The following is a 17,187-nucleotide window of genomic DNA, read 5'->3' on the forward strand; positions in this document are numbered from 1 at the left end:
TATAAGTCAGCTTATGCATCAATGCAAAAAAAAATAGTCTAAGATCATACCATCTCCCCATTTTTATAATGATGTGTTCATGCCTCTGTTACCTTCTTTCTAGGTACCCCAGAGAGGTCCCACTCTATTCTATTACAATTCTCCGCCAATGGGGGAATCACCTGGCACCTGATGGATGAATTTTACTTTCCTCAAATGACCAACATACTTTTCATTAATGTTCCCTTGCCATACACTGCCCAAACCAACGCTACAAGGTTCAGACTCTGGCAACCTTATAACAATGGTAAGAATGCACATGTTCTCCTATGATCACAACTGACTGCTGCACGTCAGCATGCTTGCTGCTAAGGTGTGGAGGAAGCGTTTGTCAGCTGAGTGGCTTCGCTATCCACAGCACCTTTTACATGCTTCGCTTTTGAGGAGTCTCAAGGAATATTTAGCTTTATATATCTTCATACTTGACTATGTATTATCTTCGGGCTTGACTCCTAAGTTCTCTTGATGTAAATACAGCTAAATCCTGTCACAGAGCGAAGGTTTTTAAAATTTAATCCAGCTTTACCATTAGGTATTCATCAGTTGTAACTACATTTTTTACTGAATTCATTTAGGAATACATAGTTCTTTTTTTTAATATTTATGTGTTTTTGTTTTTTTTGGCTGCCTCGGGTCTTAGTTGCGGCACGTGGGATCTTTCATTGTGGCGCGCTCTAATTGTGGCGTGCGGGTTTTCTCTCTCTAGTTGTGGCACGCGGGTTCCAGAGCACATGGGCTCTGTAGTTTGCGGCACTTGGGATCTCTAGTTGAGGCACGCGAGCTCGGTAGTCGTGGCACATGGGCTTAGCTGCCCCGCGGCATGTGGGAACCTAGTTCCCCGACCAGGGATCGAACCCGTGTCCCCTGCGTTGGAAGGTGGATTCTTTACCACCGGACCACCAGGGAAGTCCCCATAGTTCTTCTGAGTATGGCACTTCATTAGTGAGATAGAACAGCATTACAGCAAAAGCCGTGACAAAGTGAGAGGAACTAACACAAAGCAGATAGTGCCTGAGATAAAATATTCTTATCACATACACTTGCCTCAGTGATAAGCTAACGTGAATGTATAATTTAACAGTATTTTCAAATGGTGGTTACAGAGAAGGATTTTACAAATTTATAATGTTTTATTGCTTCCTGTAATTCTACTAACTACTGATTATAAAGGACCAGACTCTACCAAATTATGCATTTAATGGCCTAAGTAAGCACAGAGACATCATATTAAGCAGATTCTTTGCAGAGGTAACACAGAAATGGATAAGAAAAATGTATTTCCATCTCTAAAATTTAAGCTGAATATTTCCTTCATTACTAGTAAGTCAAAAAATAATTTTAATTTACCGTGAACAGAAAAAATAATCTTGTATAATCACTGAGGAAAAGTCCAAAAAAGAAATGCAACCTGGGCTTCCCTGGTGGCACAGTGGTTGAGAGTCCGCCTGCCGATGCAGGGGACACGGGTTCGTGCCCCGGTCTGGGAAGATCCCACATGCCGCGGAGCGGCTGGGCCCATGAGCCATGGCCGCTGAGCCTGCGCGTCCGGAGCCTGTGCTCCGCAACGGGAGAGGCCGCAACAGTGAGAGGCCCGCGTACCTCAAAAAAAAAAAAAAAAGAAAAAAAAAAGAAATGCAACCAGTTTCACAGTCCAGAGGATAGTTGTCTTCATGTTATGTTTGGAATGCTCACCAATTGTTCTTCATTGTTTTCACCAACTGCTTCCAAAATAAGAAAAGGGAAGAAAGCTACTAGGATTAGAACAGTGATAGGATTAGAGAGGGAGAGGCACATGTGACTTCATTTAAACCATCAGGTTGTTTCCACGGGCTCCTATTTACAGATCCTTTTTTATATTTTGTAAGAATTCTACTAAAAGTAGGAATCAGTGAAAAAGCATCCTTGAGGAATCTTGTTTCTGCTTGGTATGGTCTTATCACCTTGTTTCCAGTTAAATCCAAGCAATTTTTTACAAAAGCACTGAGCTCACCCTTCTTATCTGCTCAGTAATATCTTCCTTAAACACCCTGCCTAAGTGGCTGAGTCAAATTCTGACAGCCTAAGGAGTGATTTTCCTAGTTTTCTGTATGTTCCCACATATCTTCAACTAAGCATACAAGTTTTGAAATGCTTTAAGGGGAAAATAAAGTATTATATAACACAGAATATTTTCTTCTGTGTAGTTTTTAACACCTAAATAAAATTGTGCATCAAGCCAGTGTTATAATGGCCATGATCCTTCAGCCTGAAGGAAGCATGATTCTAAGTCATGGGTTGACTCTAAAAAGTCCTGAGTTACTCCATGAATAGACTAGTTAGTGTAACTCAGTACTAAATCCACAGGCTGACCACCCATCCTCACAGATTCCGGTATCATACAGAGTCCCCTAAACCGTGAAAGCATAACTCAAAGCCCACTCTTGTGGTGGAGGGTCCATAGCACCGCTGTGACGGGAAGGGCAGCAGACTCTTACCAGCCTTCTGAAATTAGTGAAGCTGCTCCATGCAATGTCAATTTAATAGCACTGAAAGCTTAATTTTTTCACACTTTAATCCGTGTAAACGCACTTACATAGTTTGTGCTTCTTTGTCTAGAAGGCATCTGTTTAATCGGTTGTTACTGAGTACCTTCTGTCCTTTACTTTCTTCCAATGAGCAAAAATGTCCATCTGATTTTCACCATTGAAAAAACTTGCTTTATCCAAAAATGCCTTAGGTAAGAAAGAAGAAATCTGGATTGTTGATGACTTCATCATCGATGGAAATAATTTAAACAACCCTGTGATGCTTCTAGATACTTTTGACTTTGGGCCCAGAGAAGACAATTGGTTTTTCTACCCTGGTGGTAACATTGGTCTTTATTGCCCATATTCTTCCAAAGGAGCACCGTAAGTACTTAATTGAGAAGGTAAAAATAAAACCCCTGCTCTATACAGGTCACAATGATCTTTTGCCTAAATGGATTCCTTGTTGTTTTCTTGTATAACAGCGAGGAAGATTCAGCTATGGTGTTTGTTTCAAATGAAGTTGGTGAGCATTCCATTACTACTCGTGACCTGAATGTGAATGAGAACACCATCATACAATTTGAGGTACTTGATTTTGTTCTATTAGAAATACTTTAAATTTTATCTTGAACAAAAGCTAGGAAAGAGGAGGAAAATCTCAGATGATTTCATGCATTATGACTTTCCATTTTTGTGCAAGGACAAAAGAGATTTTACATCATAATTCACTTTTATTAGCAGAACCAATTGTTCTACTAAGGTTTATTTCTGAATTTTGGTCCTTTATTTATGACATAATCTCCTCACCTACTACAATGGGAAATTGTCAAAATAGATTATTTCAAACATTATAAAAATGAAAAGGACCATACTATTCTAGTATTATTATAGTCACAATTTTTATATATTACTTAGGATCCAGGTCAATGTAACTATACCATGCCAGCACATTTATACAATATTTATCATGGTGTCATGAATTTTACAGATAAAATAATACTATACTGTTTCTTATAATTTCTGGGTGTTTCATTAATATTCACAGACTCCTTATATTTTTCAAGACAGCAAACTAATAATGTATAAAAGAAAAACATTTATATATTTCAAAGCTTAGATAAAATCAGCAGAACCAAAGGTACATTGTGCTAGGGTTCAATAGTATTAACTTTTTTTTTTTGGCCATGCCACATGGCCCCAACCAGGGATAGAACCCATGCCCCCTGCAGTGGTAGCATGGAGTCCTAACCACTGGGAATTCCCATTAACTTTTTTTTTTCTTTTTCTTGTTTAATTTAATTTTTATTTCTTATCGGAATAAATTTGATTACAATGTTGTGTTTGTTCTAGGTGTACAGAATCTGGTTCATTCATACGTATACATATATCTAATCAGGTTTAGACTCTTTCCCATGTTGGTCGTTAACAGAGCATTGAGTAGACCTCCCTTGGCATCCAGTAGGTCCTTCTTGATTATATATTTTATATGAATTATTAAATGCATGTTAACCCCAACATCCTAATTTTTCCATTCCTTTCACCTTTTTCTAAGTCTGTATGGGCCTTTCTCTGTGGAAATATGTTCATGGGTATCACTTTTTAGGTAACACTAGTAAATGATATCATCGGATATTTGTCTTTCTTTTTCTGACTTACTTTGTGTAGTATGATTATCTCTAGGCTCATCTGTGGTGCTGCAAATGGCATTGTTTCATCTTTTCCATGGCTAATATTCCATTGTGTACATGGACCACTTCTTCTTTGCCCATTCATCTGTAGATGGACATTTTGGTTGCATCCATGTCTGGCTATTGTAAATATCGCTGCAGTGCACGTTTGGGTGCCTGTGTCTTTCTGAATTCTGGTCTTCTCGGGTTATAGGCCCATTAGTGGTTCGGCAGGATCATATGGTAGCTCAATTGTTACCTTTTAAAGGCACCTTCATTCTGTTCTGATTAGTGGCTGTTACCAGTTTACATCCCAGCAACAGCACAGGAGGGTACCCATTCTCAGAAACCCATTCAGCATTTATTGTTTGCAGACATTTTTTTCTGATGGCAATTCAGACTTGTGTGAGGTGATACCTTTTTGTAGTTTAAATTTGCATATCTCTAATAATTCTTGATGTTGAACATTTTTTCATGTCTCACGCGGTTGTAGGTAGGAGGCCTCAGTTCCTTGCCACATGGATCTCTCCTTAGGGCTGCTCGAGTGTCCTCATGACATGGCAGCTGGCTTTACCCAGGATGACTGATCCGGCCCGCGGTCCCCAGGACTGTCGCGGCTTCGGCTACTGGGGCCCCTCCAGAGCCGGCAGCCTCAGTGAGGCCGCCCTCCCCTCAGGCTCCGGGGCGGTTCAGTGACGGTGGAGGGAAGAGACCCCGAGCCAGGAGTTCCAGCTCTGTGGAAACGTGGGCTCCGTTCTGGGCACAGGGGGTGGGACCGCTGTGCCCCAAGGCCTTCCGGGAGGGCCCCATTAACTTTTTTTTTTTTTTTTTTTGTGGTACACAGGCCTCTCACTGTTGTGGCCTCTCCCGTTGTGGAGCACAGGCTCCGGACGCACAGGCTCAGCGGCCATGGCTCACGGGCCCAGCCGCTCCGCAGCATGTGGGATCCTCCCGGACCGGGGCACGAACCCGTGTCCCCTGCATCGGCAGGCAGACTCTCAACCACTGTGCCACCAGGGAAGCCCCCGCCCCCCCCACCGCATTAACTTTTGAAGATACTTGTTTCATAGCTGAAATCTATACCAACCATTGGACAGTGCCTAATTTCATCAACAAAAATCTTGAATATTTGCTCTAGATTAACTGCGTCCTCTAAATTAGAGTTGTTCCTTTCATCTTAAAGTCAGAGACCAAATGATGCCTTAGTGGAGAAATTATTCTCTATCTATTTTAAGCCTTCTGTTATATTTTCTGATTTTATTTTAAGTTACTTATATAACCTTCTGTTATATTTTCTAACATTTATGCTTTAAATGTTAATAAAAAGTAATCCCTGTGGCCCTTTCAAGAGTTCTGTTATCAGAAGAATCTAGGTAGAGACAAATGCCTATAGCTGAAAAGTTTATCAAATGTCCATAGTTTACTCATCATAAGGTAAGAGGAGTAAGTTCAACAACAACAAATATTATATAAATATATCTGGTTGCTCTGACAGCAAGAAAATGTTGACCCCAATTGGAAGTGGGAAAATTTTTTTCATAGAAAGAATCACATGCTTTATTTAAGTTTTAGTTTAATTCACTTGAAAGTATGAAAAAGGAATGGAGTGGTTATTTCCCTAATGATTAAAAAGGTCTTTCTGAGAATATTCTCCCTGTGCCAGGGAAATAGTGACAATAATTGTATTTTGTTGTGTTTTAAGACTGAAAACATACTGAAGATTCTCCATGTGCAGTACTTTGGGGATTATTTGAAGGTATCACAGGAAGGAAAGTAGAAGGTCTTCTTTCCATCCAGCAGTCTGAAAAAAAAAAGCTAACGGTTAGAATTAGGGAAGCAGTCTTTTCATTACGATTTGCTTGGCTTGGCAGTGAAAGTGGGCTAAAGGTAAAATTTGGAATTCCATGCCAACCTCTGCCTTGTTCACTTCCTAGCTTTTTATGAAATGAGGGAAAGTAAATTTTTCATGAGGCCCTTTGAGGTTCTTTATGAAAAAGTGTTATTTAAAAGTAATATGCAGTATTACTCAGGCAAAACAGAATTTCATGGTGGTAAGTATTTCAGCAAGACAGTTCCCAGGAAAATGGACTCTCGAGAAAATAATGAAGTGGTGAATCATTTCAAGGCTTGTTGCTCTGAGGTAATTTGTATCATTTTTTCTTCTTCACCAAGATCAATGTCGGATGCTCAACTGATAGCTCCTCTGCTGATCCGGTCAGACTGGAATTTTCCAGGGACTTTGGGGCGACCTGGCACCTGCTGCTCCCCCTCTGCTACCACAGCAGCAGCCATGTCAGCTCTTTGTGCTCCACGGAGCACCACCCGAGCAGCACCTACTACGCGGGGACCACCCAGGGCTGGAGGAGGGAGGTTGTGCACTTTGGGAAGCTGCACCTTTGCGGGTAAGGACCTGCTGCTTCGCACCATGTTCTTCTCATTTCACAGTTTTCTCCGTGATGTCATGGTTGCCTTGCCACTTTATCAGGGAAATTTTCACTTTACATTTCTTCCTCAGTTCTCCACTGAAAGTAGATCAGTGGATGTTTAAAACATAGGAAACTGACATACTACTAATTCATAGTTTGAAGATAGATTTAAAGGAGCACACCCTGGGCAGCACCCCATCCTGGGGTTCATATCCCCATGGGTCTTTATTAGATCAGTTAGGAAGCAACAGAAATATGGTTTCCCTAGTGTTATAATCCGTCTCCCTTCTGCCCCCTACCTCACAATATAAATGCAGTTAGAATTTTTACTTTCGAACATCTGCCTATGTCTTTCGTGCAAGGAGAGGGCACATATGGAGGATGGAAGCCCGTAGAATATTCCAGGTGTCTCATAAAAAAAAAAATTTGTTAGTGCTCTTTCCCCAGGCATTTCTACTTTTTCAACCTTTCTCAGCATTCTTGTTACATATCTTTGACTCTTCTGTTGAAAAGCTATTTGGAGATAAAGGACTTCAATTCCAATAGAAATGAAAAGTATAGTTCAAAAAAATAAAACTAATAGTATAAGTGAACAAAGAGAGGAAGTCAGCAAAGCAGTCTGCCTCAGAATTTGTCTTTTCTCTCAGAATAAAAACTTAAGGGCATGCCAAAAAAAGAAGGAAGTACTAATATCATACTTTCAAGATGGAGATAGATTTACATTCCTGATGTGAAACTCAGCATAATTAGAAGTCTTGAGTCTTCAAGCAAAACTACTAACACCTAGTACGTTTCCAAACGGGTGAAAGTGAATCTTCAAAAGTCTTCATTCTAGGGCTTCCCTGGTGGCGCAGTGGTTGAGAGTCCGCCTGCCGATGCAGGGGACACGGGTTCGTGCCCCGGTCCGGGAAGATCCCACATGCCGCGGAGTGGCTGAGCCTATGAGCCATGGCTGCTGAGCCTGCGCGTCCGGAGCCTGTGCTCCGCAATGGGAGAGGCCACAGCAGTGAGAGGCCCGCGTACCGCAAAAAAAAAAAAAGAAGTCTTCATTCTCTTTGAACATAAATCCATTCACTCCTCATCATATCATTAGCAAAATTTTTATAATTTGATTGCTAAATACTAATATTTTGTGTTATCAATTAAGTAATTTATTAATTCTTACTATTACACCAGGATATTATTCTAATTATTAGAAAATCTAATTGTTTTTTAAAAACAAGCATTACTAAGCAAAACATCCTCAAGATTCTTTTTTTTTTTTTTTTTTTGCGGTACGCGGGCCTCTCACTGTTGTGGGCTCTTCCATCGCGGAGGACAGTCTCTAGAGCGCAGGCTCAGCAGCCATGGCCCACAGGCCCAGCCACTCCACGACATGTGGGATCCTCCCGGACTGGGGCACAAACCCGTGTCCCCTGCATCGGCAGGCGGACCCCCAACCACTGCGCCACCAGGGAAGCCCTTCTCCTCAAGATTCTTTAGAAGTGACAGCTGAGGAGGCAAGGAGAATCTCTGAAGACCAGGAATAAATAGAGCTGAAGCCTCAGCCAGCACAACCGGAAAGCTGCTGTTGGGGTGTTCGGGGGTGGGGTGTGAACTTGTCTATAGCAGAATTGAGCAGGGGGAAATAGCTTAGGAAAAATTTTTTATCCAAAATCAGTCGTGTTATTTAAGATCATATGTTGAGAGAAATATAAAGAGGCTTACCGAAAAAGTGGAAGAACTTATTAGAAAAATACTGGGGAAGAGCATGGACTCCACTCAGGAAGTTTGGGGGCATCAGCAAAAGGAGTTCATGATCCTCCTTTTTATCATGCTATGTTAACGTCAGTCAGCAAACTCCAGCTCTCATTTTCTGGAACTCTTAATTCTACATTTCTAGAAAAGAAAATCTGAGCAAATCAGCTACAGCCAGAAGGCCAAGCGTTGCAACAGAAACATAAATGCCAGAAATCTGTGCTTATGGGCAGTGCAGGCAGGGGAAAATGGCTGGATGAACAATCACTTGGGCTCCTTTGACCAATATCCATGATCATTATGGTACTGTGAAAAGCTCCAGGTTTCCTTTTTAGTGGACCGCTAATTTCTTCCAGTTGCTCAGCTGAGAATTAGATTAAATAGAAAACAACCCTAAAGATAGGGTAAAGGCCATGATTTTAGATTGTCTTAACAACTGAGACTTGCTTCCGCAAGTTCCCACATGAAAATAATCCGATTTAAAGGCATGTGATATACAGTCACTGCCAACCAGAGGTACTAAATGAAGCTACCCACCCCAGGACAATGCTCCAGGATCATGGAGCCTGCATCATTACCAGTTGGCTTTGTCCACCAGGCTGTGCTTACACATAAGGCATGGAGATGTAATCTGAACGAGAGAAATGCAGACAGCTGTATTTTCACCGACTGGTATATTGGGAGTCAGTTTAAAATATACCTCCTCTAATTATAAAGGTACAGAACTTAAACCATCATGTTATTTACATTCCATGTGATTTTCATTTCTATGAAAGGAAAGTAAATCTGTTAAGGAGGCATGTCCACTCTCACAGTGATGTAAACCTACCTTTCAAACTGCCTTCAACTGCTTCTGCAAAGAGAAGAATTTGCCTTAGAAGTGTTGTCTAGTCCTTGTTTCAGGAAAACAATTAGCACTCTTCTTAAGACCCACACAGGCATGAATTGCTGGAAGGCAAAAGTTAAATTTTCTCCAACTCAGTGAACCATACCATGTATTCAGCATGGTACATAATAATGGCACAAGTGCTACATGCTAAAAAAAATATATTACCCATGTTTAAATTGCCTTTTTCTGTGCACTCACAGGACACTAGGTACCAAAAAACTATACTAAATGTTTCAGATGCAGAAATGGCTGTTTCTTGCCTTTACATATAGTCAATTCACATTTGCAGCATAAGTATTGATCTTCCATCGAATTTTATTCACATCACCCTTGTGTCTTTTTCATTTAGAGTCTTTTTGTCTTTAAAACTTCCTAATTGAAAAAACAAAAAAAAACAAAAAAAACTTCCTAATTGCTTTTGCTTTATGCAGTTTCATAATGAGTCAACCAAAACCCCTATTTAATGAAGACACTGCTGTGTGCTTGAAATTTTAAGTTTACATTAAAAAAAACAGATTCTTTTGGATGCCACTGGCTTGGGAGAACAGATGCTGACATTCACCAGGGAGGGTGGCAGTGAGAAATTTTCAAAATAAGATTTCAGCAGACTGGGAACCACAGTGAAACCAGACCCTTCAGTCCATTTATCATAGTGCCTGCAGTTTCTGTGTCAAGACAGGTGAACAATAATAAGTATCCAACCAAGGTGGTTCATTTTTATTCAGAACATTTGAATAAATAAGAAGTTCAAACAAAATCGAGGTAGGCTCTGTTCAAAGGAAAACTCCAGCCGTTTCCCTCAGCTCAGCAGACTGAAAGTTCAACAGGTAGGAAGTGCTTCTTGCCAAGACTAAACTCTGACAAGTACTAGAAAATAAAAGTTAATTATGAACTGGCATTTTGGGGGCAGCTTAATATAGTTGGAGTCTTGATATAAACAATGAAATTAGGGTTAAAATTATATGTGGGAACTTGACTCCATCTACTTTACTATCTGCTAAACTTTAGAAGTCTAGTAAATGCTTCTAATACTGACTTCTAATTTGTTTCTCAAATAAAAAGAACTATTCTGAATTTGGTTTCTATATAATTGAAAATTGGACAGATTCACAGGGTACAAATATGAGTGCACATGCCATCTCTATATCTAGCTCCTCTGAAATAAAGTCTATTTTCTTTGAACTGAGTTTTGTACATAATAAAATATACTCAACTATTTCTGGCCTGCTACCTAAATATGTAGGTTATTTCTAAGTAGCTAACTTATCGTCAGCAACGTGATAGGACAATCATCTTTCAAGTAAAAAGGAAAACTGCGTTTCATTTAAAAAGAAATTAAGAGGACTTCCCTGGTGGCGCAGTGGTTGAGAGTCCGCCTGCTGATGCAGGGGATACGGGTTCGTGCCCCGGTCCGGGAGGATCCCACATGCCGCGGAGCAGCTGGGCCCGTGAGCTATGGCCACTGAGCCTGCGCGTCCAGAGCCTGTGCTCCACAACGGGAGAGGCCACAACAGTGAGAGGCCCGCGTACCGCAAAAAAAAAAAGAAATTACGAAATAAGAGACATTGAACTAAAAATAAATCTGACTCTGTCACTCCTCTCTTTAAAATAATCTTTTGGGACTTTCTGTTGCCAATAGGATAAAATCAAAAACACCCTAGTTTGGCTTTTAAGGCTTTCCATAACAAATGACATTCAAGAAACATTAATTGAGCATCTGCTATGTGTGAAACACTGTACTGGGCACCGTGAAAGGGTGCAAAAAAGAAAGAGGTATGAGCATTGGCCTCTAGGAGCTCATAGGCAATGAGGCAAATAGGTGTGCTTTTAAATACCTCCAGCTGTGATAACTATAATAATGGAAATTCCATCAAAATTATGGAAGAGAGAGAAATTAAGGGATGAGTTAGTTACCATATGACCCAGCAAATCCACTATGATTCTACAAAAAAAAAAATTGAAAACAGGTATTCAAACAAATACTTGTACATGAATATTCACAGAAGCACTATTCACAATAGCCAAAAGGTGGAAACAAAACAAATGTCCATCAATTGACGAATGGATAAATAAAGTTGATATCGCCATACAATTGAATATTATTCAGTCATAAAAAAGGATGAAATTCTGATACTTGCTACAACATGGATGAACCCTGAAAACATTATGATAAGTGACTAAAGCCAGACATTAAAGCTCATATAGCATATGATTCCATTTATATGGAATATCCCAAATAGGTAAATCCACAGAGACAGGAAGCAGATTAGTGGTTGCCAGGGTCTGGGTGTAGGGGAGAATACTTAATGAGCACAGGGTTTCCTTTGGGGTGATGAAAGTGTCTTGGAACTTGATAGAGGTGATAGCTGGCTAACACTGTGGAGGTACTAAACACCACCAAAATGTACACTTTAAATGGTTAATTATTACTTTTATACTTTGCGAATTTTGCCTCCATTAAGAAAAGATTAGTTATGTAGAACATAGACAATATTTAATGGAAAAGTCCTTACCAAGAAAAGTCAATATTGAAAAAGGTGGAAGCTCAAGTGGAATTTTGACATAGTGATAGGATTGGGAAAGGCTTATAGAAAGCAGGAACCTTATTGGCAAAATCCTGGAGTTTGAGGAATGGAGTTTATGGTCCTGAAATGTTGAACCATGTTTTGTACTTCTTGAGTGTGGTGCAGAGGTAGTAACTGCCCACTGCTCATTGATCAGATGTGCTTACTTACATTAATGTGTTGATTAGATTTTGAAGGGCTTGTATCTCTTTTCCAGATCTGTGCGTTTCAGATGGTACCAAGGATTTTATCCTGCTGGCTCTCAGCCAGTGACATGGGCCATTGATAATGTTTATATCGGTCCCCAATGTGAAGAGATGTGTAACGGACACGGGAGTTGTATCAATGGAACCAAGTGTATATGTGATCCTGGCTACTCAGGTCCAACCTGTAAAATAAGCACCAAAAATCCTGATTTTCTCAAGGATGATTTTGAAGGTAATTTCTTCATATAAAATCTATGTAGCTTTGTGAAAGAACGTATACATTAAGCACAATTTGTAATGTAGAAGTAATCATTAAGTTCTACTCTGATATTTCATTATTTATCATTACGTTTGGGACCACCCAAGCCTTCATTTAGTTCTGAATTTCACAGGGTTCCATTCTTGAAACAATGGTCAATGAGAGTGAACAAGACCGTAATTAAGAAGAACTAAGGCTATTTTAGCCATTTTTTTCTATCACATGTAATTTCTGATCAATGATAATTTTGGAAATGCCTATAGAGGGTTAATCTTGGGTAGAAGGAGCAAGTTTCCAGAAATATAAATTCTTGTCATTGCTTTATCACCAACTCATTATGCAGCCTTTTGTCACTTTATGCACCTCAGTTATACCTAGAATCTAATGTCATTATGTATGAAGATATGTGACTAAGTAGAAAAATGTATGTGCTCTAATGATTGAAATTATTCACAGTTGGATATGCTTTCTGATAATACTGGAAAAACATTCTCACAAGAGAAAGTCTTAAATAAATGTAATCGCTATCTCTGTTAGGATAGTGAGATTAAAAGATTTTTTCTGGGCTTCCCTGGTGGCACAGTGGTTGAGAGTCCGCCTGCCGATGCAGGGGACACGGGTTCATGCCCCAGTCCGGGAGGATCCCACATGCCGCGGAGCGGCTAGGCCCGTGGGCCATGGCCGCTGAGCCTGCGCGTCCAGAGCCTGTGCTTCGTGACGGGAGAGGCCGCGACAGTGAGAGGCCCGCGTAATGCAAAAAAAAAAAAAAAAAAAAGATTTTTTCTTTTTCCCAAGTTGTCTGTAAATTTTTTATAATATATCTATGGTTTTAAGGTATATTTTAGAATTAGGTTTAGGTATATCAATACTATGGAATATTATTCAGCCATAAAAAGGAATGAAATACCAATACATACTATAATATAGATGAACCTTGAAAACATTATACTGAGAGAAAGAAGTCAGACACAAAAGGCCACATGTCATGATTCCATTTTTATGAAACACAAAATAGGCAAATCCATAGAGACAGATAGATTAGTGGTTACCAGGGTCTGGGTGAGGGGGAAATGGGCAGTAACTGCTTAATGGGTACAAGGTTTTCTTTATGGTGATGAAAAAATTCTTGGAGCTAGTTAGCACAACACAACGTGGTTTTACAACATTGTGAATGTATTGAAAGCCATTGAATCATTAACTTTAAAATAGTAAAAAGGGCAAAATTTATGTCATATGCATTTTACCACAATCAAAAAAGTAAATTAGATCTAAGGTGAATATCTAAAGAGATTGGCAAGCTGGTTTTGAAAGACATTATTTAATAGGAAATATTAAATTATACTGAAATTTCTCCCATTAAATTTGTGTTTTTTTAAATATTATATAACATTGGCCTGATACTGTCCTCTCAGTAGCAAGGACACAGTAAAGAGGCCGGTTGAAAGGTCTCATTACTCTTTTTAAATTTTGGGCTGAACCACTCTGACTAGCCAGTGTCTTTTTTTGCAGTGCAGAGGAGCAGAAGGAGGGAACAATTTGGCTGGACCGTAGATACTCAGGAAAAGGCCTCCTCCTTCTGTCATGTGGACCCTTAAATCATACAGCCAAGGTTAAACAGTTCAGACAAGCTAAAATGTTGAAGAGACTTCTTATCCCCAAAATATATGACTTCAATATTCATGACTTCATATTTTAAAACTGCACAAAGCACTTACTAAATTCCTTTAAAAAAATAATATGACTGTATTTGGGGTCATAGGTAAACCACATTTTCCACTTTTTTCAGGTCAGCTAGAATCTGATAGATTCTTATTAATGAGTGGTGGAAAGCCATCTCGGAAGTGTGGAATCCTTTCCAGTGGAAACAACCTCTTTTTCAATGAAGATGGCTTACGCATGTTGATGACACGAGATCTGGATTTATCACATGCTAGGTAATCATTTTTAAATGCTGTTGAAGAGCCACCTTGTAATATAAAGTAGCAGAACATAATCAAATCAGAAAGAAACAGAGATCTCAAGGACAAGGCCTTCCATTGTAAATGCTGAGCTTCTCTCTTGTCAAAGACTCCATTAAGACACAATTTATATAATTTCCATTCTAAAACTGAGAGAGATTTGAACAATAACTGGATCAGAAATGAAACACAGCTAAACGGACAGAGGTTTATACCTGGTCTTCTACATGGTGGATGACCAGGAAATGACAACATTTAACTCACTTTAACTTCAAGAAAGTAATGTTACATCTTCTTTATCCACCTTCTACAGAATACATTTCATTAGCACTTGGACTATGTAGAATTTCTTTACCATTCTTAGGAGAAAGCTTAATTGAAATATAATACATGCACAAATTATTCACAGTTAATTTTATATCCATTAGCAATTTAAGAACATCTAAAGTGTAGCCTTATTGTTTATAAGCATTTCTTTCCAATGATTTGCTCATACATTCAAAGCACTCATTTTCTAAATTGAGCACAGTCACTCAGAAACAAACATTTTAAACTGGCTCAGAGGATTATGTCCTGTCAAGATGTGTATCCCTTGATCATTTGATGAGCCAAAAACTTAGCCAGTAAAATAGAAAATACAGTTTAACATGTATAAAATGGAACCCTGACCTATTTTTGCCAGTGAACAAAGAAATCATGTTTCATCTTTTGAAACATTTCAGAGTATCTTAACATACACTGTAACATATTTATCCTCTTCTTCCTCCTAAATCTTTCATTTATTGAATTATAAATTTGATCATGCTTCATAGAAAATACAACTCTTATCTATGAGATAATAGTTTTACAGTTATAGAAAGCAAGATTTTATTTATCTCCATCCTATTTTAATGCACGTAGTTTGTTTCTCTTTATTTAAGATTTATCATTGGCAGCTGAGTTCTCTAATTTAGAAATTATTAGATTTTTCCAAATAATTCTAACATGGTTTATCTATAAATTAATATAAACATTTTCCCAATACAAGTAGACAATGTGCTAAAAGTGTTTCTCTGTAAGTGATTATTGTTTTTATAGATATAAACTTCACAAGGCACTAACCATGTATTTTTGTCATTAATCCAATGTTAAAAGCTCCATTATTTATCTCATCTCAGTAGCATGCTGTATAAGATTTGCATATATTGACCTCCATATAAAATCCCAATTTTCTCAGGGTTATGAGGTACATGAATGCCCAGTTAGTGGAGATGGGGGAGGGGAGGAACCCATGAAGAGTGCATGATTTTATATATGGAACTGCTAACTTTTATTGTAAGGCCCAATATATTTCATATGTTTGACATGCATCCATAATTGGGTATGTGTGTTGGGTTGCATGTGAAATTCATTCTGCATTACCAGCCAGCACAGCGGCCAGACCAGGCACCAGCAGCTCGCCTGCCAAAGATAACATGTGAACTGGTTTTCATTGGCACCCCAGCTGGTTGCTGCCACTCTGTCCGCCTCCCTGCCAGCTGGGAAGATTGCCACTGGCTGACTGCCACAGTCCTCGATGGCCAGTATCATCCATCCCAGACCCAGCAACAGTCAGAGCCTGGCACAGCCCACCACCACCACCACCACCCCACACTCATGCCCTCCTGCCCCTGGCGCAAAAGACAGAAAAGAGGCTCAGGTTCGACACACCTCTTGCAAAAGATGCCTGGCCTCTCACAGGGAGGTGCTACAACTGGTGAATTTAAATGTGTCTCACAAAACCAACAATATGAGATCTGGAAAACTACTGGTAGAACCAGGGAATGGATGATTTTGCCAATAAACAGCATAAACAACATTGATTACACTCTTCCAGTTTCAGGTACTAAGGATAAGGATACGAATTTATCTTGAATAGATAGCAATAGACACTCCCAAACTTGGACAGCCTTTGGACCCCTCCCATCTTCTTATAGAATAGCCAGAGGGTGCAGTGAATGCTCACTTCCCTCAGACTCTCCCCTCTGGAGGAGTGCCAAATATAAATATGGGTACAGAATACCCTTTTTCAGACTTCACATTTTATTAACTCCCTTTCACATTAAAAAGGGAAGTCAGGCTTTGAAACAATTGCTTCGGACTTGGTTAAATCATGATATTCGTTAAAGCTATACATTCCCCCTATTATCCTGTGCACTTGTCTTTTGTTAATGGTGTGAATTTTCACTCAAGTAAAAGTCTACAGTAGATTTTACTCGCATCAGATTTGTGCAGTTCTTCATGAGACTGGGATGTGGTAAAGGTGTTCCAGACCCCAGGAGCCAACCTGTGCTTCTACAATATTCTCTCAATGGTGGCCTCTCGTGGAGTCTCCTTCAAGAGTTCCTTTTCAGCAACTCCAGCAATGTGGGCAGGTACATAGCCCTGGAGATACCTTTGAAAGCCCGTTCTGCTTCTACACGTCTCCGCTGGTGGCAACCATCTGAAAATGGGCACTTCTACAGTCCCTGGGTAATCGACCAGGTCAGTCCCTTCAGGATTAACTGTTACAATGTTGTCACTTGAGCTAAATATGGCTTTAGAAAGCGGTTAGTCCAACCCCTCGCTCAGTAGAGGAAGCCCAGTACCCACAGTTGGGTGACTTACCCAAGGGCACACGGCTAGATTAGATGTGGCATTTAGGTTCCTTTCATTCTCTATTCCTTCAACTGCCTGAGCCTATAAAAACAAACGACGCAACAGAAGGCCCAGGTTCTGCTCATAAGAAGATTCTGCCATATGGATAGAGGGACCTTATCAAGCGTGATACAAGGCTATAATTCTCTGAAAAGGAAAATGTGCAAATTAGCATTGGTGCCACATGCAGTAGTTGCCCAATCCTCTTTCCTAGCCTTTAAAGAAAAAAATAAATAAATCTCCCTAACATCCTTATGGACAGTTCTAAAGGATCTTCATA

General features: G+C 39.6%; 1 protein-coding gene across 2 annotated transcripts in view; it reads left to right on the forward strand.

The window, feature by feature from the left end:
- Positions 1–17,187, forward strand: part of RELN (reelin) — a 519,854-nt gene that overhangs the window by 442,275 nt on the left and 60,392 nt on the right. For both annotated transcript variants that reach the window (XM_029233992.1, XM_029233993.1), the window contains exons 38-44: positions 104–286; positions 2,756–2,927; positions 3,029–3,131; positions 6,386–6,615; positions 12,047–12,267; positions 14,081–14,228; positions 16,496–16,754. In XM_029233992.1, the coding sequence (XP_029089825.1) occupies positions 104–286; positions 2,756–2,927; positions 3,029–3,131; positions 6,386–6,615; positions 12,047–12,267; positions 14,081–14,228; positions 16,496–16,754 (1,316 nt within the window). The remainder of the gene's footprint in view (positions 1–103; positions 287–2,755; positions 2,928–3,028; positions 3,132–6,385; positions 6,616–12,046; positions 12,268–14,080; positions 14,229–16,495; positions 16,755–17,187) is intronic.

Source organism: Monodon monoceros, unplaced genomic scaffold (genome assembly GCF_005190385.1).
Source record: "Monodon monoceros isolate NGI ecotype Baffin Bay Population unplaced genomic scaffold, NGI_Narwhal_1 Super_Scaffold_2, whole genome shotgun sequence".
NCBI lineage: Eukaryota > Metazoa > Chordata > Mammalia > Artiodactyla > Monodontidae > Monodon > Monodon monoceros.